At 32.0% G+C, this 26,116-nt stretch overlaps 1 protein-coding gene across 6 annotated transcripts in view; it reads right to left on the bottom strand.

Annotated features, from left to right (window-relative positions):
- Positions 1–26,116, bottom strand: part of LOC118188398 (small integral membrane protein 29-like) — a 90,060-nt gene that overhangs the window by 14,213 nt on the left and 49,731 nt on the right. For all 6 annotated transcript variants that reach the window (XM_035358829.2, XM_035358830.2, XM_035358828.2 and 3 more), the window contains one exon: positions 21,111–21,228. In XM_035358829.2, the coding sequence (XP_035214720.1) occupies positions 21,111–21,228 (118 nt within the window). The remainder of the gene's footprint in view (positions 1–21,110; positions 21,229–26,116) is intronic.

Below are 26,116 nucleotides of genomic sequence, written 5' to 3'. Positions count from 1 at the left end.
TTATTTAGAAAGAAAGCATGAAATTTCAAGTTATCCCATTTTTTTCCCTCATATAATTGCTACTTGTCAGCTACTTGATTTTAATTCCTGCTTGCATCTAAATATATGCTATTTTTAATTGTACTTAATTTGGAGCCATTATTAAATATGTAATTAATAAATGATGATCTAAAATTTGTTAATACATAAGAGAAAAAGTATTTCTAAAAGAGATTTGGTTTTAGGTACTGAAGATTTTTTTTCTCTTTTTTAAATAAAATACTTTTTTAGGAAATATTAAAAATAAAATTTTAAATAATGCAGATTTAGGGCTATGAAGAGTAAATGCAACACTACAGATATTCAAAATTATACCAAGTATTTCAATATCACCGACAGCATATAATAATGACATACATGAATCACAATGAATCTTATATAAAGTTTTAAGCCTGTTAGTGATGAATATTAAGTATTTGAATACCACCTACAGCATATAATAATAATATGTATGACATTAATCACAATGAATCATATACTCCCTCTATCCCAAATTAGTTGCTACATTCGAGTACTGATTATTGATACAAAAGACTTCATGATTTTGTTTGCATATTTTCCAAAAATTTCAGCGTGCTACGTTATCAGTCAACAACAACTTTACTTACCAAGCATTCCCTCCTTAATCAATACCAAATTAGTTAAAAAAAATCCAGCTTTCGCACACGTTTAAGCCATGCCCCAGTTTGTAAGGACTTTTCCATCAGTAATCGCTTAAAATCTTCAGGCTAATTAAATATAAATTATATATCTGTCTCGTCTATACGAGCCAGTTTGCCTTAGAAATTCTTCCACGAATGCATCCCTCACCTTAGGCAGAAAGCCCTCGAGGCTTTGCCTTAATCACATAAACACAATCTTTCTGAAATACGAACAGTATAGTCCTTACAAAATGGGTTCTGGCTTAAGAGCGTGAGAACCCTCTAAATTTGCGTCAATAAAATTGTCTCAAAATAAGTGCTACATTTATGGAAAGTAAAAACTGAGAATATGATAAAAACATAATATGCAGCATTACATTCCTGGTAGTACATTATATAATTTCACCGATGTCAATCTACTAAACTTCATCGAAAGTTATTTATGACTCCACCTACTTGAAATATAGCAACTAATTTGGGACAAAACTTTCGACCTAAGTGTAGCAACTAGTTTGGGATGGAGGGAATATAAAATTTTGAGACTGCTAGTGTTGAATACCAAGTATTTCAATATCATTGACAGCATATTTTAAAAAATAAAGCCATATTCTCTAAAACAAAACGTATTACCTCTATTAATTACATATATATATATATGGATTCGACATGAATCTCTATCGTAACCACAAAACACTCAACCAGAGAAACAAATTCATGCACAGCATATTGATACATCACACTAATTAAAATGAGAAATGCACTTTAAAATTTTGAAGCTAGTATAGACAGCATTCAAATGTTTCTGGATCAAAGATAACAAATACGAAAGCTAAAAGGTAATACATTTCGTAAAAAAGCTAACGCAATTAGCATTTTTTATAAAATATATACGTGGATGCATTCTTAAATTTTAATTGCATTTATATATATGTGCGGTTAAAATATCATTCATGCAGAAAACAGAGACTATCTCCAGTATGATTAAAAAATTATGATATTTTTATTTCATGAAGACGAAAAAATGACATGAAGTTGAACACACGTACACACACGTATTAAGAGGCTTGTTTATATACAAAAGCTGAGGGAAAGAAACATATCAAAAGAGTTTTAAAGCTTTAAAATTTTATGTGATGATGGCTTTTGTTTAAGAAATTTTGTGTTATATAAATAGGCTGGGGCAGAAGTCATGGCAACTATTTTTTTTTTTTGAAGATATCAGTCCGGTTGGAAAATGTGACATATACAGATGAAAGGACAAGGTCTTAACTACATGTGTGGACAATGAATAGCACTGAAATATCGTAACACACGAATTTATTACGGTAGTATACAGGGCAATATGGCTTTCACCGTGCAAAAGAATGATAACACAATACACATAAAGTTGACATGACAAACCTGGGCCTAAAGACCCTCAATGTAGTCCCCTGCTACTGTCACCATGCGCTACCAACGATGTTGGAGGCGCTGAATACCATCAGCCTCAGCACTTGCTGCACTATGTGTGAATCGAATTATCTGTTGGCACACAGCATTAGCAATGTCCTCTCGTGTTGCAAACCACCTACCATGTATTGATTCCTTAATCTTGGGAATGAGATCACAGTCACAGGGCGAAAGGTCAGGAGAATACAGTGGGTGCTCCAATTCTTCCCATCCCCAACATTGGAGTAACTGCCATACACACTCTGCTTTATGTGGTCTTGCATTGTCGTGCAGAATTATTGCACTGTCCACAAGATCTGGATGTCTATCCCGAACGCCACCTGTCGCACCAGGAAGTCCCTGTAGTACTGTGCAGTCACTGTTCTGCCATGAAGAACAAAGTGGCAAACAATGACACCCTTGACATTATACGTGACGATCACCATCAATTTGACTGGGAAAGGATTCTGACGGACTTTCTGCTGCCTAGGTGATCCAGGATGTCGCCACTCCGCGGACTGACGTTTCAGTTCTGGTTCGTATGCCCTGGCCCAAAGTTCATCGATGGCGATTATTGGTGACAAGAATTGATCGCCGTCCTGTTGCCAGCGTGCAAAGTGGTCGGAGCATATTGCATAGCGCACCTACCTTTAAACTTCCGTCAGTACATTCGGTACCCACTGCGAAGCGATTTTGCGTAGCTGTAGCTCATTACGGAATATCCTGTGGACGGTGCATTTCTCGATGCCCCTTGTTCTCTCTAACTCCAGTAACGACCATCGTCTGCCTTCATCCATGAGGTGCTCGATGACGGCACGTGCCAAGTCGGTCCACACACTCACCGGTCGTCCCGAACATTGCTCATCACTGGTTGACACACGTCCTTGCTGAAACTCTCCTATCCACCGTGCTACTGTACAATATGGTAGGGCATTATTCCCAAGGGCTTCTACTAATTCACCGTGACATTCCATCACATTTCTCCCTCGGAGAACGGCTATTTTGATGTAAGCGCGCTGCTCAACACGGGTTACTTCCATCTCGCATGACACTCAACAAATGACTGATTTCAGAGCCCTTGCTACCACAGAGTAATCTGTTGTTCTGCATACACACTATGCCTGCAGAACTTCCACACGACACATATACGTTTTGTGATCCGTTCACATATCTACAAGAAAAAAATAGTTGCCATGACTTTTGCCCCAACCCTTGTATTTGTATTCCATGAAACTGATAGAAATGCTATCCATCCAACAGTTATATGTTGTGAATAATTATTTAAATACAATCATAAAATTTTTTTAAAAAGAAGAAAACTTTGCAACATAGTACGCAGCAATATACCATCCTATGTTACTATTAGTTACAGTGGCACATTTTAATAAAATACAATTTTTGTTAATAACGACCCACATTACAAATAAAGAACGTATAGAAAAAGTGTAGCAGAATGCGAGTGCCACCTAGTGATGAATTTTGCAAAAGCCACTGAAAACTGGAAACCAGAATTTCGTTCAGTCTAGCAGGCCTTGCTTCATCCTTTACCACTTTTTTTCACTTAATTAACATTAAATAAATAATTAATGTAATGAATGAACCTTTTAATCACTACACATTTTCTCAAATAGCAGAATTACACTGGACATGGCCAACCCATTTCCTTTTCCATATTGATTTTTGGTCTATATTTGCTTTTTGTTACAACCAAAGAAATCCCAGCTTCACAAATAGAATGTCAAAAATGGAATAAAAATCTGATGAGCCTTATCACTTAGAAGGGGATATTCATCTTTTATTGAAATTCGAAAGTCTGTCAATTCCATGCTGCCAAATCGTGTTTATAAACTGTTGTTCGCAAGATAACTCGATAAGATTCTCTTCTTCCACAAAAGTAAATTCAAATGGAGCACTAATGTTAAATGGATTTTGAATCAATGCAAACCTATTCAAATTTTCATTTTAAAAATATTTATCAAACCAGAAAGATGAAGTTAATTTGACATCAAATATTCCTGCAATATTGAAAAACTATCTTTCCCTCCATCTTCCTTCAATTTTCTTCTCCACACTTGGAGTTTTTTTTATACAAGTTGATATTTTTTCTGTTGCCTTCAAAAGGTGCAAGGTTTTTCTTGCAGAGAGATTGATTGAATTCATCTTTTAAAAAATGTCGCATAAATATGACAGTTTTGTTGAAAAATCGGCAACAGTTGAAAGGTACGTGATAAAACATTACCACATGACAGCCATCATGTACCGATGATATACTGCTACAGTATAACAAAGACAAGTGTTCAGTTCCCATATCTTCACACAGTTTTTAAAAAATCTTGCTTCACTGAATGAGATTTTATAAAATTTACCACACCTGATTCTCTGCAGGACTCGGATGCTCTGACACAAGCACTTCTCTATGAATAATGCAGTGATTCTACAGTGCATTTGATGATTTGCTTCGAATAAGTGTCTCTAATACTCCATAGCAGCCACACCATGAAGCGAGCTCGTACAGACACCAAAGCACTTAGGTCAATTTAAATTATATTCGGCTATGAATGTATAAAGAGTCTTGAATATGCCCTGAGCTTTTGCTCCTGCAGTGACATTTTTACAATACAGAACTTTAACATTATTACCATACATAGTATATCAACTGAGCATCCTTATTATTATCCGGAGCCTTATCTAGTGTCAATCCAAATTTCACTCCTTTAATTTTTTTCAATTAATTTATCATTGATATCCTCTGCAAATGCTGTATTCTCTGACTAACTGTGTTATTTCACAGACATTTTAAAAAGAGTTTCCCAGCAGATTCACCGACCATAATGTTCACCATATCTATGGCAGTTGATAGAATAAGTTCTGCAATGGTATGAGGCTTCTTACATTTCGTGATTCAAGGTTCATACACATTTCTGCACGCGGAAATTAAGTACTTTTAAGGATCATTAATGAAAAAAATTAAGGACCTATGAGCAAATGGGAACTGAATAAATTCAATTAAAAATATTATTCTATGCCTGAATTTCAGTTTTGTAATACCATCCTAAAAACAAAATAGATCCCTAAGTAGTATGCATTATTACTAAACATGAATTAATTAACATAATTTTTAATAAGTTGGTTTGTTTATTTAATTAAGGCAAAGCACACTAGGGCTATCTGCCTAAGGGGAAGGATGCCTTCGTGGAGGACTTTCTAAGGGAAACTGGCTCGTATACACGTTACACATGGGGAAAACCACAAAAACGGCCATGCAGCCAGCCCGTTCATGGGATTCGAACCTCGGACCGAACCACCAGTGTTCAGCAACTTTACCGCTCGGCTGCTGATGGTCCTTAATAAGTTTGAGAATAAAATAAACTTCATGCAGTTTATCAAGTAGCATTAAATATTTTACACTTCTAACAGGTTGGACATATTTGAAAGAAGATAAGTGACACTTACATTTTAATCATAGTTAGCTTTATGTTGATTTTTTTTTTTTTTTTTTTTTATGTCTCATTTTGTCACATACTTGGTCAGTCTAGTGCAGAGGTTCTCAACTGGTGGTACGCAAGAAAAAAATAGGTGGTACACAAAGAAGCGAAGTATTTTTAACTATTTATTTCAAAAATTAAAACCCTAACATCTTGATTTTTTTCCTCTAACACTCATAAATTTATGAAATCTAAGCTTTGTTCAAGAGTGGTGGTGGTAGCAGTATTTTGTAGTGGTAGTATTAAAGGTTTTCAATTCTTGTTTAGATGGTACACGTTAGTCAAAAGGTTGAAAACTGCTGGTCTAGAAGTTTAGTAAACAGCAGGTAGATTTTATGTCAAATGGCATAGGATAAAATGAGAAATAAGATCATAATCAGCATCATTCATAACCAAAAGACTGAATGTTATCACCACTGCTGCTTGTCTAGAGAGAGACCTGCTGATTAGAACAAACCTGAAAGGCCTGATGTAGGCATGGTTGGCAAGTGCTAAAAGTTAGTTTGATGCAGTCAGTGTCATACCTTTGTGTAGAGTTCCAGAGCTTGTAACCCAGTTAATATACTTTCAGGTTCCAATGAGCCATTAAAGCACCAGAAGTGATAAGTTGTTTTGTATTAAGTCTCACTAGATGCAACGAAGAAGTTTTACTTGAATATCTACATTTTTGTGTTTTGTCTTGTGACCACAGTGAGTATTAATGAAAGGCAATAACTCGCTCTAATATGTAGAGATAATTTTTAAGGGTAAGCAGTTAGTTATAAATAATTAAATTAGGTAAATAGGTAACCTCATTATGGATTTACATGGCCACTACTAAATTTTATTTTTTTAACAATATTTGTTAAAAAAGCCATATTAAAAACAAAATCTAATAAAATTTCACAATTTAAAATACATGTAATTTATAACACTAATCCTTAAAGGATATTAGAATAATTAAAAAGTTACAAAACATTCATGTTTTTTAACAACAAAACTCAACAAAATATTTATCCGTCATTTCAATTTGAAGCCTTCCCAAACATTTTGGCTAGTTTAAAATGATTTCCTTCTCTTTAAGCAATTTTTCTAACAATTAGAGATTTGTCTCAATGTGCAAACCAATGCTCTCGCTAGTTTCTGTGTGCTTTATCTCCTAAGTTGTCAACCTCTCCTCAATGTACCTATGAGGGTTTACTTGATCTTGTCAAAGTCAATTACTGCTCACGGTGATGTAATTAAACAAGAACAGTCAAATTCAAACTAATAATGTGGACCAGTGGTCAAAGATTATACAATTTAATTTTAATTTAATCTGGCTCAGTAACTCTATCATATGAGGAAATAAAGATGGGATATTATAGTAAAGGCTGAAATCAGAAACAATTGGGTAATTTACATAATAGTAACTGCACATATCTTTGAAGAATAATTTTCTTTTTGTATTCAGTTTCTTTCTTCAAAACGTTTCCTTTTCATTTTAGAATTTTTGGACTTAATTAAGGATTTGTGTTATTCTAAAAAATACTAAATGCATTTAGAATATATAGAAAAAGCGGGTAATTTTATTTCTTTAATAATATGAACATTCAGAAGAAATATGAAATATATATGATAAAAGCCGGTTACAGATCTGATATGGCAGAATTTTTAGAATTTACTAACACACCAAACAACAAAATCTACAAATGGCAAAACTTTTAGAATTTAGACAGGCATTGGAAGCAGAATTTAGAAAGGCACTATGTAGTCGAATTTAAGATCCACAGAGATTTCATCAGATGGCAAAATGCCTAGTGTATAATGCATTTAAAGATGGATCTTTTAAATTGCAAGTTTTCAATTTCTTTAATAAAAAAAATTAAAAAAAAAATCCTTTTCTATAATGCCTGCCCAAGTGATAAGATTAGAAGCATTTTTCATATTTTTCATGCCTGTGTCTAGTGAAAAGTAGAGAAAATAAAGGGAAGATAAACATGTTAAGAAAAAGATTCTAGTATCAGGAGTAAAACATTCAAATATTATGTCTTCATTGTTCTTTTAGATGTTCTCGAAAAAGTAAGAAACCAATTGCAAACTTTCTGTAAAATACACCCATTACGCGTTGATACCATGGAGACATTTTTCCTTTTGTAACATATTTCTCAAATTTTCTAGAATCGTGGGTCTAAAAATCTTGCCTTCAAATCCTTCTAAATTTTCCAAGATGCAATGTCAAAAATACTAAAGAAAAATTATCCCAACCAATTTTGTAACAGCAAAAAGCCAGAAATATTTTCGAAAAAAAAAAAAAAAAAAAAAAAAAAGGGGGAGGGAAAAGTATAAAATTAATTTTATAGAGAATGATGCATGTTCTGAGGCAATGACATGGTAAAAACACTTACTATGAAAAAAATTAAAAATTAAATATTTTTATTTAAATTACATAGCTAATTCTGCTTTTGCTAAGAGCTGTTTAGTAAATTATGCTTTATAGCATTATAACTTGTTTATTTTTCAGATTCAAAATATTATATGAAACCTTAATAAAATATGACAGCAAAAAATAAAAATGTTTTATTTTAATGTTATTTTTTAAATATAATTCCAATATATTACCATTATTCTAATGAAATTTATCAAAGTTATGATGTTTTAAAAAATATCGTCAAATAATTCTCAGATTTCGGAATTAAAAATTTTCTATAGAAACTGATCTTAAAATCGCCAAAATGTTGACAAGTCGCCAAATTCAGAACCGTTTAATAAAAGAACTCATATTTCCAAAAGTGAAAATTGTTTAAGAAATCTTTATTACAAAAAATGAATTTCGAAATGCTTATGTTTCACTTCTTGCTTAGAAACTCGAGTATCCCATGATTTATATTAGAAATAGAAACAAATTATAACCCATGAACCCATTCAATAGATAACCATATATGCCATTGAATCGCCAAAAATATTCCTCCAAAATGTTAATTCACACTCAAAATGGCTGTTGCAAAAACAGATAGATGTTTCAGATGATTAAAATTAAAGACCTTCTACTGATTTTGGCCATTTAAGGACAAAATCAATTCAAAAAAATTTAAGGACTTTTAAGGACCGTATGAACCCTGTTATTATGTAAGCCACTTGTAAGAGCTAGCAATGCACTGTTTGGTATTGATGCAGTCTTAAAACTGTATATTTTTGTTATTTCAGTTCTTTTAACTCAGTGGCAAAAAAAATTGATGAGGTTTTTCAGCCATGCTGTGGCAATTAACTTTTAAATGATGCTTCAATTTACTTGGAAGTATACACTCCGCTGCCAAAACTTTCATACACAATGCACATTGCAATCTCTGTTCACCATCCATTTCTGTTGACATAACAACCAAACTCTAAATAACTGTCATCATATTTACAATATTTTTGTTTCTTCACAGTTGTGCCACTGGTTGAAGACATGCTTCTTTTATCTGCAGTATAAGTTTATTACTATTCAAAAATCGATCCATTACCAAAGTTGCAAGAGCAAAAAATCATGAAACTATGAATCAAAGACAACAAAGAAGAAGTAATGTAACACCAACTATACTACATGAACTAATTTATATCACTCTTCATTTATATGAAACACTGAGTTTAATCTCACTCGATTATCAACTGGCTGACTGAATCAAACTGGCAACACTTACTTATATGCTTTCTGCAAAATCTTCCAGAAAGGTCCAAATCTGTCACAAAGTGTCTAGGCACCTCGGCGTGTCTATACTACCCATCAACATAAGTTGAGAACACTAGATATAGTAGAAAGTGTACGCGTCTTTCGTAGAATAGAATTCTAACATTTTGAGATGTTATATCGTAAAAACTATACTACAAAATATGAATACTGTTGAGCAAAGAGAACAGAATGAAAAAAATACGTAAAATGACAGATTACATTGCACCAGCTTTTTATTTAAAAATTTGCTGAACTCGTGTCAACCATTCGATGACCAGTAGGAAGATATTCCTCTTTTTTGGGATTACTGACGAAATGGCAAATTCCCGACCTCACTCACTCTCAATGAGAAAAAGCAATTAAAACATTCGTTCATACACTGAAGGGAAGAGAAGAAAGCAACTGCTATGGCATTTGCTTCCTCTTTAACATATGTGTATAATTTTAAAAGCTTATAAGGCTGGAAAACCACTACACAGCTCTATTAGAAAAGTTGACAGTTTCTTTTTATGGAATGAGCTGTGAAAGGGTCATTATAGCCTTGTACGTGTTCTCAGGTTGAACTGTCGTGATGTGTGGCGTGATCGGAGAAGGCACAGCATTGCCATCTCGCATTCCCAAGAATATTCTATGTCGGTGATTTTAGTTTTATACAGGATCATGAAAAAACTAAACACACAAAAAAATCTACATATTTAAGCTTCTCACTTTGTTTAGTTAGGCCAAATATCTTGGTCCAACTAATTACGAAGATTTTACAATACTTCGCAGCTCCCCGGGATGCAGTGGCACACAGTTTAGGAACCACTGAATAAATACATTTTCTGCCATTTTAGAATTTTCTTTCCCTGTTCAAATCTTCCTTAGTTGAAGTAAAAATTACCCTTATTTAAAGGGCTGCATTTGTTTTTTTCCTTAAATATATTCAGTTAATTGACTACATTTCCTGTTTTGTCTATTAAAAAAAATATTTGTTCTGCTATATTTTCTGTCATACATATAATTAAATTGCACAGTTAATCTAGAAGAATAAATTTTATTTTATTCCATATTATGCATTAAAATTTTTTTCTTTAAGTTGCAGCATTTTTGTATTAATTATGGCGCAAGGAATAAAGTAAATTATATGCTACAAAAACAAAAGTGAAATAACTCCACATCCTTGATTCATTATCTCTGAAGCTCTAAAGCAATACTTTCTACCTCAATGCATTCTTTTGATAGACCAGTCTTAATGGTTCTCCTCTAATTTTACATGCAATGAGCACCATGTAAGGGTCAGAATTAACATTACAAATAAAAATATGAATTTTACCATTAGTCCTTATCTTTTTTAGTAGTCTATTGATTTAAAGATTGCTTGCAACAATACTACCATGAGTTCATGACAGTAATGATAATTTGGTTCAAATTATAATAAATGTCACTGCTGCTATGACAAGTACAAATATTAGGGAGGGTAACAGAATTTAGAATGTTAACAATCTTAACTGCAGCATTAAAAAAGTTTGACAGTCAAGGAAATAAAGCAGAATTAGACAATTCTTAGCTTTAAAACATTTTATTATAAACAAATATAAAATAAAATAACCTATTTTAATTACAATTAGAAGATAGTTTTTATTATTGTGGCATAACATAAATTAATTTTACCGATGTATTTTATTATTTTTTCATTATTTAAAAATAGAATTCTACCTACAGTAAAAGTTTAATATTACATTTTATTTTCATTTACTTTTAGTTGTTATTTAATATGTTAAATATTAAATTAATTTAATATTGCATTTTAAATAAACTATTTTAAAAGCTTTATGAGCAACAGAACTTTGCCTAAAGTAATAAGTTTCAAAAGACAGAGTTCCTGATCAAGTAGATTTTTTAGAACGAAATTAACAGCATGAGAAATCTAGGATTAAGCCAGTATTTGATTAGCAAATAGATGAGATTTGCCATCAGGAGGCTCGAAATCTTTTTAGTTTGATATTGGCATGCTTCTCTGTCATAAGAATGCTTTTTAATAAAGGTAATGTATGACTCATGTATGGGTTCATAATGGATTAAAATTCACATAGAAACGATGATATCTTGACAAAATTAATTTTCCTAAAAGAAATACTCTACAATTCTGGAGCGTTTCACAAAAATAACCTCTTTTCAGTATCACATAGCACAATCAGTAGTTACACTTCAAATTACTGAGAATGTTAAACACAATGCAATACAAAGGTGAAGCTCACATGGAGATCTCTCAATATTCTGAAATAAATAACTAAAAACTGATGCTCTCTTTAATTTTATATATACAGGGTTCGTACACATTTCCTTACATGAAAATTAAGGACTTTTAAGGACCATCAAAGAAAAAATTAAGGACCTATCAGCAAACAAAAAAATGAATAGAATAAAGCAATTATCCATACAACTGACTTCATGCTTGTAATTTCACTTTAAGAAACTAACAGAAGTGTGTATTATGCACTATTATTAAATTCATTTTAATACTTACCATAAAACAATTTTGAAAATTAAACTAACTCCCTACAAGTTATGAAGTAGATAACATTAAATTAGGAACATAATTTCTTTAAAAACATATATAAGTGTATTTTACACTAATAACAGTCACTATTTTAAGAGATTTACATGATTATTATTTAACTTATTTGATATCTATTTAAACACAGTCAACTACTATTATAATCACAATGTAAGAATATTTTGCAGATTAAAATAAGTGATTGTGAAATGTCCTACTTGCGGCATTTATCATTCATTAACTGCTCAGCAATAAATCCCAAATAAACTTTACTTTTATCATTATAACAATTTGGATCATTAAAATTAAATTTATAAAGATTTTCTGCTTTACTTATTTTTGAATATTCTAGTTTCAAAATTTTAAAGTGCTGAAGGCAATCATTTACAAGTTTTAAGATATCTTCAGCAAAAAAGGGAATAAGTGGTTTATCACTTGGATATTATTCAAGGAAAGGCAATAATATTTTCGACAGAGAGAGAAAAAAATTTAATTTTATAAGAAATGTTTTATCTTTAGTTGCCTCCAAAATATTTGAGAAGGATTTCGATGAATTTTTTTAAAACTTCCCCATTTCAACTTCTTTAATGTACAGTAGCAAGTCATCCCATATTTCAATGGCTCTTTCAACTGCTGAGACATTTTGCAACCATCGGTAAAAGCAGAACTTCACAGGTAGCTTTTTTATGCCAGATATACTTAAAAAATCTTCACGTCTTGCAGGAGAATCTTTGAAAATCCAATATAAGGAGGATAAGAATGATGGGATGTCCCAGCCAGTGGATGACATCCTATGCTTGAAAGCATTGTTAAGAATATGTAAACCACATGTCCCTAACGTCAAGCATTGAATGTTATATTCCTTTGTCAAGTCCTGTTGCAATAAATCATAAAATTTCCAGTTTACTGCAGGACCATCCATCGATATTTGTAAGAGTTTTGACAAGTCTAGTTTTTCAACACATTCATAAAATTTGGATAAAATAATTTCCTTTGTTGCATGCCCTATATATGCAGAAGTAAGGTACTGAGTTCTGACTTTATTTTCGTGATGCCAGTACCTCACAAAAATATCTAGTTGCTTCTTTTGATTTGTCAGATTAAGAGTCTCATCAAATAGTAATGTAAAAAACTCAGCATTTTTACAATGCTTTAGTAACAAAGTTTTAAAATAAGGGCCAAAATAACCAAAAGACCAAAATAACAGATATAAGCATATTCCTTTTCATCACATGAAAACTATTTTGCAATGGAACTATCCGGGAACATTTTAGTGAATAACGGCCCAATATCGTCGCACGATTTAAAAGAATAGTGGCTTTTGATGTACTTAACAACCCACAATATTTCTGCATCTGTAACTTCAGATTTGAAAAGAAAAGAATTGATTTTATTATTTTCTACACTTATTGATGTTGAATTAGCAGTTACATCTTTTCCTGAAGTAGATGGTTCTTCTAACTTCATGATACTGTTAGAAGAAACTCTGCAGTTGAGAAGGGAAAGATGTTTTGCAGCTAAAAGGGGCATTACATGCAAGGCATTAGTAAAATTAAGTATCGCATATATATGTATATAATACATGTATGTATATATATATATATATATATAATAAGAAATCTATATATATAATAAGAAATGTATACTGAAAATATAAATTTCTGTATATATATATATATATATATATATATACAGAACAAATTCCGAGATCCGAACATCCAATATCTGGAATGATCTAAAATCCGGATCTCAAAGCCACCACCAACCAATTTTTTAGGGCTTTTTTGGAGGGAAGGGGTATGCTTTACGCATGCGCATTAGATTTTTTTCCTCATCATAAAAAAACATGTCGGAAATCCCGATTCTTAATCTCAGTTTGCTGCTAAATAAAATATCTCATTATTGAAGAAATAATTATTTTAGCATAAATTTGTGCGATTAGTAACTTGACTCCATAGCTGCGTATCTGCTTGGCATAATCTCATACTGAAACATTCGTTAATTTTACAGCAACTAATATTTTATATCCTTGATGCCGAAATCGCGAATCATTATTTATTGTATTTTGCTTTCATCACCGCATGTTTATCAACGGATGACAACTTGAGTGATGACTCATGCAACGACGCCAAATAACAGAGTATTATCCGATTACAGATTTAAGTTTAATGCGGTAAAATGTTGACAAGGGGAGATTTAACAGAAATTTCTTTCCTTATGTTAAAAATAGATTTTGTTAATGATACTCATAGGACAAATGATTATATTTAGTGCTATTTGAATTAATAACTGATTTGTTATTCACATAAAGCCAGAACCAGCGCCAGAGCTCGCATGGCCGCACCAGGCGGCAGAATTTAGGGAAGTTAAACAGAAGTTTTTCATTGCGATGACAATGCCCCAATCATCAATCAATTAACGGAGGGCAAAATTTGTAGTATGGTTCTAAATCCAAAAAATATAGCTACCAATAGTGAAGAAAGTAACAGAGAGGTTAATGAACGAGAAAAAATTTTGATTGACAAGTTATTCGGAATTCTTGACACAGCAATTACAGGACTTGAACAATGGCACTTAATAACTCAACAAGAAATTATATGTCTATAGTATTAGTCTAAAGTATCAGCAAAGAAAACAAATCAAACACCTCACATTGAAAGAAATGTTTAATAAAGTAAACATATAAATATTAAGCTCTTTTCTTTTGTAAATTTTGATACCCTTTAAATCATAAATGCTTCATTATTTCATAAATCACGATTTCATATTTTCAATTTTATAATTTCTACGTGCCATCTTACTAGATTTAAAATGATCTAATATCCATAAACATCTCGAATCTGGGATCGCCGAAGTTCCGACCTCGGACTTTGTACTGTATAAATATATATATATATAATACAGAATGTATATTTTCAGTTAAACTTCTACCCAATAACTTTAGTAATTCATGAAAGTTAATTTTGCGTCTAGTTAATTCAGGAAAATTAGTTTCAATTAGTTGTTTTCAGCTTTAAAAATATTAAAAATTTTTTAATTAGTTAGTTGTTTTCAACTAATAATTGTATCGCCATTAGCAAAAATAATGCATTACTATCAACAGCATATGATTAAACCAAATACTTAATTATCTATTTGAAGCTCCAAACGTATTTCCGAACTTCACTTTTTCTCGGCTAGCATTACCGAATTTGCCCTTGGCGACCTAAAATCGAAATGCAGCCAACAGATTTCCCGCGAAATCAATAACATTTCCTCTGCAGAAATAAAATCATAATCCCGATATCCCATACATATAGTATGTGCAAAAGAGAATAAACTCCGTATAAGGTGATAAAAAATTAATTTATGGCTTAATTGAAACAAACACAAATTAAGCTAAGCAAAACCGTGTAAAAACAAATTGAAATGATAAAACGAAACTTAATTTTCATGTGAATTTTCAGCGCTAATTCTCCCATTATAGAAATTTCAATTTGTTTCAGACAAATACCACATTTAGCTTTATAAGGATTGTCATCCATCAATATCCAGTCTTTGTAGTCAGCTTGATGAAGCCACAGTTTATTGAAAATGCACTTTCCAGGCATCTCATTCCTATTGGCGTCGGAAAGGTTGTAGCCTTCCAGGTTGGAATTGCTCTAATTTTGGCAAATATTTTCAGAATCCCCCCTTTTTTTTCCTCGAGCACCTTCATCATCACTTTCGCCTGTTAAAGAACTTCCGGCTTCACGCTTTCGTCACAATCTACCTAAATTTATGGATAACACCTGTTTCGAAAGATTGGGTGAATAGCCAATCAGACACCGATACTTTCGTTCGGGTAGCTAATTGTTTTTTTTTTTTTTTTTTTTAATCGTTTGCAATGCAAATTCGCCAACAGATTGGTTTAGAGCCATGCAATTTTAATTCCATATTCACGAGAAATCGCAGTTCACACATAGAATGGCAATCATTAGAAATGATAAGAAATGTCAAATGAGCAAAATTAAGGACCGTTTATTAATTTTGGCCACAATTAAGGACTTTTAAGGACCAAAAATCATTTTTGAAAAAATTAAGGACTTTTAAGGACCGTACGAACCCTGATATTTACTCTGGCTGCCAAGAAATTTCCAGTACCTTCAATTCTTCGAAATTGCTGGAAGGTATATACAGTTGCAGTTACATATACAGCCAGGTACAGTTATATAGTTGTTACATATGGGAAACAGATCAATTACAGTTCTGCAAGAATTGGACCCAAATGTCTCCAAGTTTGGTGATTTCTCGTCAAATATGGTGACAAAAATTAGTCGCCAGAACCATTGCCACCTTGCTAACATCTCATCAATTTAGCAAGATAGCCATTAACCTCAATGTTAAATCGACTTGCCCCTATAACCTTATTATTATTATTATTATTATTATTATTATTATTATTTTATTTATTTATTTATTTTTTTTTTTTTGGGACAGCTCTGCATTCTTGAGACCTTTCATGTTGCATAATACAAAAGATACTACAATTAATGATTCCCAGCAAAAGTATATTTATTGCTTATAAGATCGAAGAGAGCATCAGTCGAACACGAGTTAATGTTTTCATATTTAACAAAAGGATGGGACAGCAGAAAATGCTGACAGAATGACATAATCATACTCAAAATATTATAATCAACCTAATTACAGTTTATGTCTTTTTCAGTCCTGTTTATATTTCCTCTTTCTAACTTTTACCTTAAATTTAGATTGTTGCATACAGATAATTAAATACAATATTATATATTTTAATTAATTTATATACAAATAAAATAATAATGGTAGTATTAGGAAAAAGGAAGGTATTAGAGAAAGGAGGATAAATGTCACGGAAATTTTTTTGAGGAAATAAAGAACTCTTATATAAAAATGTGTCAAAGTATTTTACAGTAACAATTCAGTAGTAAAATCCCTTTCATGTTATTTTTATGCTATCCAACAAAAGAGAAAAGAGAAAATTAAATAAGTAACTATACTGTTTACAAAAACTCCTGCAGTAGGAGATTAGGTTTTCTTATGCTGCTTAGGTTTTCCTATGCTAAAATTGCTACGTAAGTAGAATCTCTATGCTAATTCTGCTCTTACATTCCAAATTGATCAATAACACTAATGGCAGCATTAAAAAAAAAAAAAAAAAAAAAAAAAAAAAAAAAAAAAAAGTAACAGAATTGAAAATTTAGGTTAATTAGAAAAAGCATCAGTTTTTCAGTGCCTTATCACATTTCTTATTTTTAATGCTAGCAAAAATCTGATACAAGTCCTATTTTAATTATTATTTATTTAGGTGTTACCCGGCATGCACTCCAATGCTACTTGAAGGAGAGTGCATGCTTGTGTTTTAATTCTGTTTATTACAGTTCTTTTGGATTGACTTGTGTCGCCTGATACCAAGACTGATAATGTTTCGGTGGTGAATTTAATTGTCAGTTTCACATTTCCATCTGTGCAGCACATTCCTGGTGCTTGATTCTTAAATTTGACAGCTCTGCAGTACATGCATAATTTAACATCTTTCCAACAACCATACTTGGATGACAACTGTAACCATAATTATCATCGTCATAGAATGAACCAAGATTTAAATCAGCATGCATTGTTCGTCTGAAATGAGAAGTGCATACTTAAATGTTTTCCAGTCTTGCTTCCTGTTGTCATCTATTTCAGACGGATGAGCTTGAGCAGTATATACTCGAATGTTTTACAGTTTTGCTTTCCATTGTTTGCCTGTTACATATGAATGGGCCTGAGCAGCATGTACTCAAACGTTTCCCAATATTGTTTCCTGTTGCTCATTTGCTTCAATAAATGGAATTGAGCAGTGCCTACTTGAATATATTCCAGTTTTGCTTTCTATTGCTCGTTTGTTTCTGGAGCTTGTGATGCCATTTTTCTTTCATGCTTGAGGTGTGTAAATCAAGCAACTGATTTTTGTTTTGGTGGCTAAACTGATTTCATAATGAGAGTAAAGCTTTGTTACACTTATTACAAATTCACTTTCAAAAAGCAAAGGATTTGCATGTGATGCAATAATGTCTATGTTAATGCATGATAAATTAAATATTTTACGCTTTGCTGATCAATAACACACTTTAAAATATTTTAATTTGGGCAGCGGCAACATATTTCTCTTCAATAGCCAAGTTGTTTACTAAATTTGAGAAAAATTAATATAATTGTGTTTTCCTGGGTCGCAATACAATATTTTTATATCACCGAATTTTCTGATTAAGTTTAAATATATATATCTTATACTTTGTCGAGTGGCAACGTAAATCTTTAAATCACAGAGTTTTTAATCAAAAGTTCGTTAAATTATAGCAAAATATATGTATATTAAGAGTGCAGTTTATGGGCCATCTTTTGAGAAATCTTATGTAGATAGTGACCTTCCTCTTATTTTGAAGGTTGCGTGTGGCAGGTTTTATAATGATCAGAATTAAACTGTAGATTTGTATAAAAGACAAACATTCATATATATATGTGATGTACCAGCTTTTGTCCAGAATAAATAGACTAGTGAGGAATCATAGATGTAGTCGTAGCTTAAATTATCAGACGATAAGTTTAAAAAACAGGATCCATTTATTATTGGTCAGGAGAAATAGCAGTTACAAAAAAAATCAGTGCTCCGGAGTAAATAAAAAAGAATTACTAATAACTTTTTGTATGAAGTTTACTACATCGTGACATTTAAGAAAAAACCCCGATATTCCTTTGCGAGTCCTTTTATAGCCTCTGGAAAGGCGGAGCTTCCAAGAAATGACGTCAGTCAATCCAGTTCGCTTTAAATATTTCCAGAACATTCTATAACTGTACGTGTAGAAAAGACGGGAAAAAACAACTTGACTACGTGGCTGTGGATTTAATTCCACATACTTTCAAATAAGAGAACATCGCCATTAAAAATGAAAAGAACATACAGTTAGAATTTTAAGTGTACTCTTGACTATAGAAATTTTATTATTACATATATATATATGTAGATTTCTATTGACTGCCAATGAAAATAAGCTTACTTGTTACATAGAAAGAATCAGCTATGAGATGCACCTATGAATTCTTTATGCATGTTAATCCATAAAACTCAAGAACTCAAAAAAGAAAACAGAATAAATATTCAAAAGTAATGATTTATCTGAAATTAAAAACTTTCAGGAGATTGACCAAACTGTGGTGTTTACTATATATATATAAAGGCACATGCATCCAAATAATTACAATAATAAAATAAATTCACTTCTTCAAATAAAATGTGTTACAAACATACATATTTTTGCTAAAAACAGTTTATTTGCACATTTATGCAAGAAAAAGTTACCTTTGAATTTTTTATGTGAATTTTCTAAAAACTGAAATTTTTTTTAACATGTGTTTTGCTCATCAAAAATGAGTGCAGATTACACGCATTTATGGATTAAAAGTTTTTAGATTATCTGATTTTATTCTGTTACTAATGTACGCATAATAGAAGCACAACAGTACAGTGAGCTCTCATGTGTATCTTTAAAAGCTGAAATATTTTGATACTAGTATATTCAGAATGATTATATAGTAAAATAAATTTAGAAGATAAATCAGTGGGAAGCGAACGAGATGCTATCTTAGTACTATTGAATTAAAAAGGTCTGCTCTTAAAGCTGAAATAAGATACATACAAAGAGACAAAGAGACTTAAGGAAATTTTTGAAACTTCAGGACTTCAGGAATTCTTTGAAAACAGAAAATGGAAGAATAAAAATGCTTTAGAGCAAAGTTCTACATGCAAAACAAATGCTGGAATTAGCTGTGAATGCTAAACATATTTCACTAGAACTAACTCACTGCTATAATAAAACTAATAAAATTGAACATATGATTACATTTATAATTTTGTTTGAGATTGGAAATTTCCAGATTTTAAATCATCAGTTTAAATCTAGTAAGATGATGTGTAGACATGACAACAATGGACTTTCATTTATTTGTTTAGGTCAGACATAAACAAATAAGTGAGGTTAAAAATTCACCTCTCCCTAAAGATCTGGTGCCACAGCAGTTACAACTGGTGCAGTCGCACTAGGTGTTAGAATTTTAGGATGGCGAAAATTTTAAGAGCACCAAGCAGTAAGAATTAAGGACGACAGAATTTTTAGAGTTTAACAGAGGCACTGGGCAGCAGAATTTATGGATGGTAAAATTTTCAGAATTTAGGACCCACAGAGATTGCAGCAGGTGGCAAAATGTGTGGGCCCTGCCATAACCACTCAAGGGCCAGAAGTATAAGCATGGCCAACATCAATAGCAGATTAATAAATATAATGTTACTTGCCATGAAGTGATTCTCTAGCCAGCAAGTATTAAAATGTGACACACAGGAATCTCAGCATTTATGGCATGCATACTTGTTTCTTATTGTTATTACACTCTCCTTTCCTAGACTTTGCCAAGGGAAGGATTTTTTTTTATTGTTTTATTAGCAGCTATGCAGCCAGCCTTCGTCTGGCTTTTAAATGTATCGAAAAAATACCTGAAAGGAACACCAAACTTTTAAAACTGTGCAGAATTTTACTCTGCAGAACAACTTCAAAAAAGAAAAGCCACAAATTAAAAAAATGCATTACATTATAACAAAATTATAATGAAATAAGCAATATCCCTTAATACAAATATTAATTATCCTAATAAATAAATTAACCAACTTCCTGTTACCTTCTCTCAACAAACGTCCAGTATCCAAGAGAAACACTAAATTTAAAAACTGCACAGAATTATCGTCCTCACTTTTCCAATCGGCAACAGTGCTGATTTTCAACAGTCAGCAATCCAGTATACAATTGAATGAAAAACTGTTTCCAAAACCACATTTCTAAAAGAATGAAACTATTCAAAATAATGCGATAAAATCGAAAAGATAAAATTAAAAGAAATCTGATTTGAATTTTGAAAAAAAAAAAATCGCTTCAAGGTGCACTGGCTCTTGTCTAGATGCATATATATACCAAATTTTGCAGCCCTGGGTTTATTAGCTTATGCGCAGCATGAAGGAAAGACACACAGACGCTTTCTTTTATTATATGTAGAGATTACATTATTTATTTATTTAGCTGGTGGTCCAGTGGCACTGATGTTAGATCAATCTGGATATTGGATGCCTGGATTTGGGACTTTGAACTGTGTAAGAAATGCTATAAAAACTGTAAAATGTTATAAAATTAAAAAAAAGTTTTCATTCCCTTCTGCAATAATTTAAAAACCTGTATGATTATAAATGAGAACAAATTGAGAAACTATGTAGAAAAGGATATTACCTTTCCTCTCATTTGATGATCAGTCCCTTCTTCTAAAAGCTCTGCCTCCCAATCTTCTCCTTCTTCAGCAGGATCAAAACTATACAGAGGCATTAAATGATGCCGCAATTTGTCCAGTCTTAAAAATGAAAGGTTGAAAGAATTTCATTAAAAAAAAATAATAAAAACCTCATATTAATATAAAATTTATGTCTAGCTGTTATAATGATAAAATATTTTTGAGATTACTTAAGTTTAAAATTTTTATTTTTACTTACTGATTTTCTTTTTATCTTAAGAGGAAAAATAAGGGTTATTTTGTGCATTAAAATGCAAAATTCTGAGCAAATCATCTAAAGATTCTTATCTGTTTGACAGCTGAGATTTTTACGTATCTCACCCTACTACCTTTACTTTCTAACTACTACCATTATTAATTGTTCTTTAACAGAAAAATTTACATATTTGTCTTAAGAAGACATTAGCATTCATAAATTTGACTTTCAACTCTACTTTTTCTGCCATACTGAAGTAAAATTAATCATTGTTATTCATACTGATTCTTCTTTGGAATTAACTTTTTTTGGAAGATTCACAGTTTCTGAAGAACAAGGATTTTAGAAACAAAATGAAAATATAAATAATTCATGAACTAACTGGTAATGCTTGTGATGAAATGAAGCAGATATATTTAAATCGGATGCTTAAATAAGTGTACACACTAAAATTCCATGTCTTCCAAGACCTTAAGTCCAAACAGCAAAGTTACGAACTTCAAAATTTAAACTGCTTAAGTTGTGTAATACAGAACACAGTAGAATTTTACATATTTAGAAAGAAGCAGACACTGTTTCTCAGGAAAGAGTTACAATAATAACATCTTAATAATGGAGACTCATGGCCAAGTACAGAAACGGTATTAACAATTTTTTTTGGAACATGTTGCCATATAAATGCAGATAAGGAATGCAAACCTTTCTCCCTGAGTTTCACCAATGTTTTTTGCTACACGAATCAGACCATGAATAATGATTCCTCTGCAAGTTCCCCCATGGAAATCTTGTTATGACTTTTACTTCCTCTAAATGATCAAGTTTAAGTTACCCTTCCAGCACACTCATGCAACTCCAAAGCCGCTTTGAGAAGCAGTACAAAGATCTCATTAAATCAGTAGTAGTAATGGGAGTATTTTTTGTTTTACTTTTCATGTTCTAGCAAAAACTATTTAATTAGATGTCTAGCACATTTAAAAGCTAGTTTTACAAAATTTTCAAAACATCTATTTACAATTGAATGATGAATATTAGCGTTCAACATTATGTAAATTAATTTTAATGCCATCGGGGTGATAAGCATCAGAGGGGCAAAACAGTATTTTCAAATTAATGAGAATATGGTGAAACTTCAATTATACCTTTCCTTTGCTTCCTTTCTTTTTTTATTAGTGGCTACACTTTTATTTGCATTTGTGCTTTTGATACTGGTTATGCCAGTGATGAAATATAAAATATATATTTTGCTCTTGTTCAAAATATAATTCTATCATGACAGGTTTTTAAAAAAATTTTTTTTTTTCATGAACTTAATATATATCGCTTTGCCACTGTTTGATGTTTTGTTTGTTGGCAACAATTCAGTTGTTATGATATCATGAGAATGTGTTTGTGCGCTTCCTATGATTTACCATTGTGTTTCTTAGGACCCCCCCCCCTGGGTTGACTCAGGAGAATTCCTGGGAAGTACTGGCTAGGATCTGTACTTGGACAGTCTCAACCATGGGGGCAGATAAACAATCTTCACAGGACTGGAACCCGAGTTCGCTCAGGTTGGACCAAGCTTGGCAGGGACTGTACTAGTACTGTCGTGTCTGCCCCTGGGTCGTGGTGTCGTTACATTTTAGATAAATAGTGCAGGGTGGCACTTAATTCCAACTGGCAGCCTTAGGACGGAAGTTGTCCTAAGGCTGCCAATCGATGTGTTTCTTAGGTTCTGTAAGTTTTAATTAAATGCTTTTCCTAGTAATATCTAATTTGTTACTTAGTTAATATTCACTATCATTCTTAACAGGTTATGGTGTCCAATCCTGTATTCTGACCAGAAATGTTGATATTAATGTAAACCTAACACACTGCATCTGCAGTTAGTTCTAGTGTTTTGTGCTAAACGAAATATTTTAAAGGAATTCTAAGAAAAACAGTTATGGAATTGTTCACAATGGATACACTTCTGGGCAAAATTGGGTCAGAAGGAAGTGGATGCTTAAGACTTTGCTAATGGAGAAAGAGCATTCAAGGTACTTCCAGTCAAGATCGTCCAGTTATGTTACATCCATTACGTTACGAACATTATGTCGTCCATGCCTTTTAATTTGCATGGTAGTAAAGTGACACACTGTTTTTACTAATATTCTTTAATGCACATAAATTTTCAGAGTGATAGACCAGGAAAGGTTTTAACTTGAAACCAAGGGCATTTAGTCCCAACAATGTGATCGTATCTTTAAAAGTCTTGAAACTGGGCATAGCCTTAGTTTGTGTGCAGAGGACCTTTCAGGAACTTTTTTCCACCACAGCCTCATTTAATTTACACTTTTCATGTGTTAGTTGCCTTTTTCAATTATTCCTTCCAATTTGTCAATAAGTTTTTTTGCTGCTTCTACATCTAAGCTTGCTCCCTCACCAATCATTGAAAGCAACCAGGTAGGTGCCCATGTCATTTCTGAGTAACATATGGCCCATCAACATGGAATAATGACTTTGGATACCAACAGTGTGGCTGTTAATCCATGCCTTTGCTGTAAATGATTCTGCCATTTTTTGCCTCCGTCTCAAAGAAACTGCATGCCTTAGTTTGAATTATTTTAAATGGCTTATCAGCATATTATTTTGCATCTGGCTGTCACCCCAGATTGCCAGTAATTTCTATATGTCATGAATAAGAAGACCTTTTTGCTGCTTAGTTATAACAGCTTTATATCTATTGATGATTTTACAGCCTCTTTCACTCTAATTTTGTACTTTAAAATCATTGAAATTGGTGAATGTGCCAAATTCAAGTCTCATGCTGTTTCTTTAACCATTTTACCAGCTACGTAATCTTATATGATTTTTATTTTCAGTTCAAGGTCAATAGCTATCTTTTGTTTCATTATATCTTCACACAATGCCATATTTTTTCTTTTCATTGACATTTATGCCATATTGGAGTTAAAAATACAAAAAATATAAAATAACAACAACAACAACAAAAATCAGAATCAAAATGATTGAAAAAGCGCATAGCAACATAGCAAGCCTATAGTATTCTCAATCCATAAGCTGAGAAATGGAATTCCCTGAACTGCAGGTCAATTGGTCTTAAGTGCGAGTGATCATTAAGCAGATAAGTCATAAAGTGAGAAATACCTGTATTTATAAACATATATAAAATAAACAAACAACTATAAAAAAGCTTGGAGGTCAACATGTTTTTTTATGCCTATTTTCCTCTTTAATGAGCATGTTTTAAACGACAAGAAAGACTGAAGATCCTAATATTTAAACATTATCAGATTTCGAAGTACTAAATACTAAAATACAAGGAATCACGTAACACACTAGATACTCATAGAATCATGACCATAATGCCGTAATGTACGGTTTCTCAATAATTAATGGTACATTACATTATTTTTTTATAATTTTTACATAAGAGATTTAAATGAATGTAAAATGGTGCCTCTTTTGGTACTGGCATTTACAATGGAATATATATATTTTTATTGCTATTTATATAGTATAAGATTAAAAAAGTTGAGAACCTTTGCTCTAACTTGTGTTCACTTTCAACATTGTGACATGTTGTATAAGTGAGTATAATATGGTTTTATGTAGTCACATAATACTTTACAGAAGAGTACTCAGAATGGATACTCATGCACAGTATTATATGAGTCAACAACAAGGCTCCTGCATACAACAATTCATGAGGATTTATCAACATTTCAAAAACTTTTATTACTGATGAAAGAACAAGACAAATATCAACAGCAGAAATTGCAAGAATTTGCCAGCTGTTGCATGGCAACCATTTTTAAGATGTTCACGGAATGGTATAACAGCAACCAGACTTAGATTATGATACAGCCATGTGACAGCTATCTGCCTATGACAAGTAATGTTTTCTTAGAGGATTTTAGAAAAACTGTTCCAAGTGGTAACATATTACCATCCATGACATTCAAGCATGGACACCAGTGTAAAGTTATTAGTGTTTTTTAAATAAAAAACATGCAAAATCAAATATGTTCTCACCGAGATTTAAGCTATGGATCTTTCAACTCTTCATTAGACGTACTTCCACTTAACTACAAAGGCATGCAGAATGTGATTATTTATCAGAGGTTAAGCTAATTTTCAACAGATAAGAAGACATTAAATACATATTCAGTTTTGTAAATGCACAAAGCATTTTGTTAGGCTCTGAAATGATTACAAATACTCAAATGCTGTGCTACAAGAGCTAAACGAAGTCTTATGAATCTGCATCAAATATTTAACCTTCCAGCACACGCGTTATGCACAAAATTTTCACGACAAATTTGGTTTTTAATGCACACTTTTCGCATATCGCAGCTGAGACGTCTGAATGTCCTTTTTATTCCTCCTTTCAACCCTTCTCCAGATTATAGAATGTGCCAAAAGGAAGTCATATGAAATTTTTTGTTTTTTTACTGGGTTTTTGTGCTACATGGCAGCTGAATGTTACAATGTAAATGTTACGACACATGTGTGGTGGTGGTGGTGGGGAAATTCGGAAAATATTTTGTAATTTTGTGTTATTGATTGACGTGTATTATTATTTTAATTTGTATAAATTCGAGTGTATAATTTTTATATTGGTTTTCACTAAAAAAATATGTACAACCAGCTGATTTTGCTCACATTCAAGAATTATCTGATGAAGAAAAAGAAGACAAGGAAACTTTTGGATGCGAGAATAATAGCACTGTTACCTGAGAGGAAATGATGGCCTAATTTGGATTGTTA

Source organism: Stegodyphus dumicola, chromosome 8 (assembly GCF_044657685.1).
Source record: "Stegodyphus dumicola isolate Sdum_Otavi_A_Nest chromosome 8, ASM4465768v1".
In the NCBI taxonomy this organism is placed as follows: domain Eukaryota; kingdom Metazoa; phylum Arthropoda; class Arachnida; order Araneae; family Eresidae; genus Stegodyphus; species Stegodyphus dumicola.
Note: the sequence above shows the minus strand (reverse complement) of the source record. Positions and strands in the feature narration are given on the sequence as shown.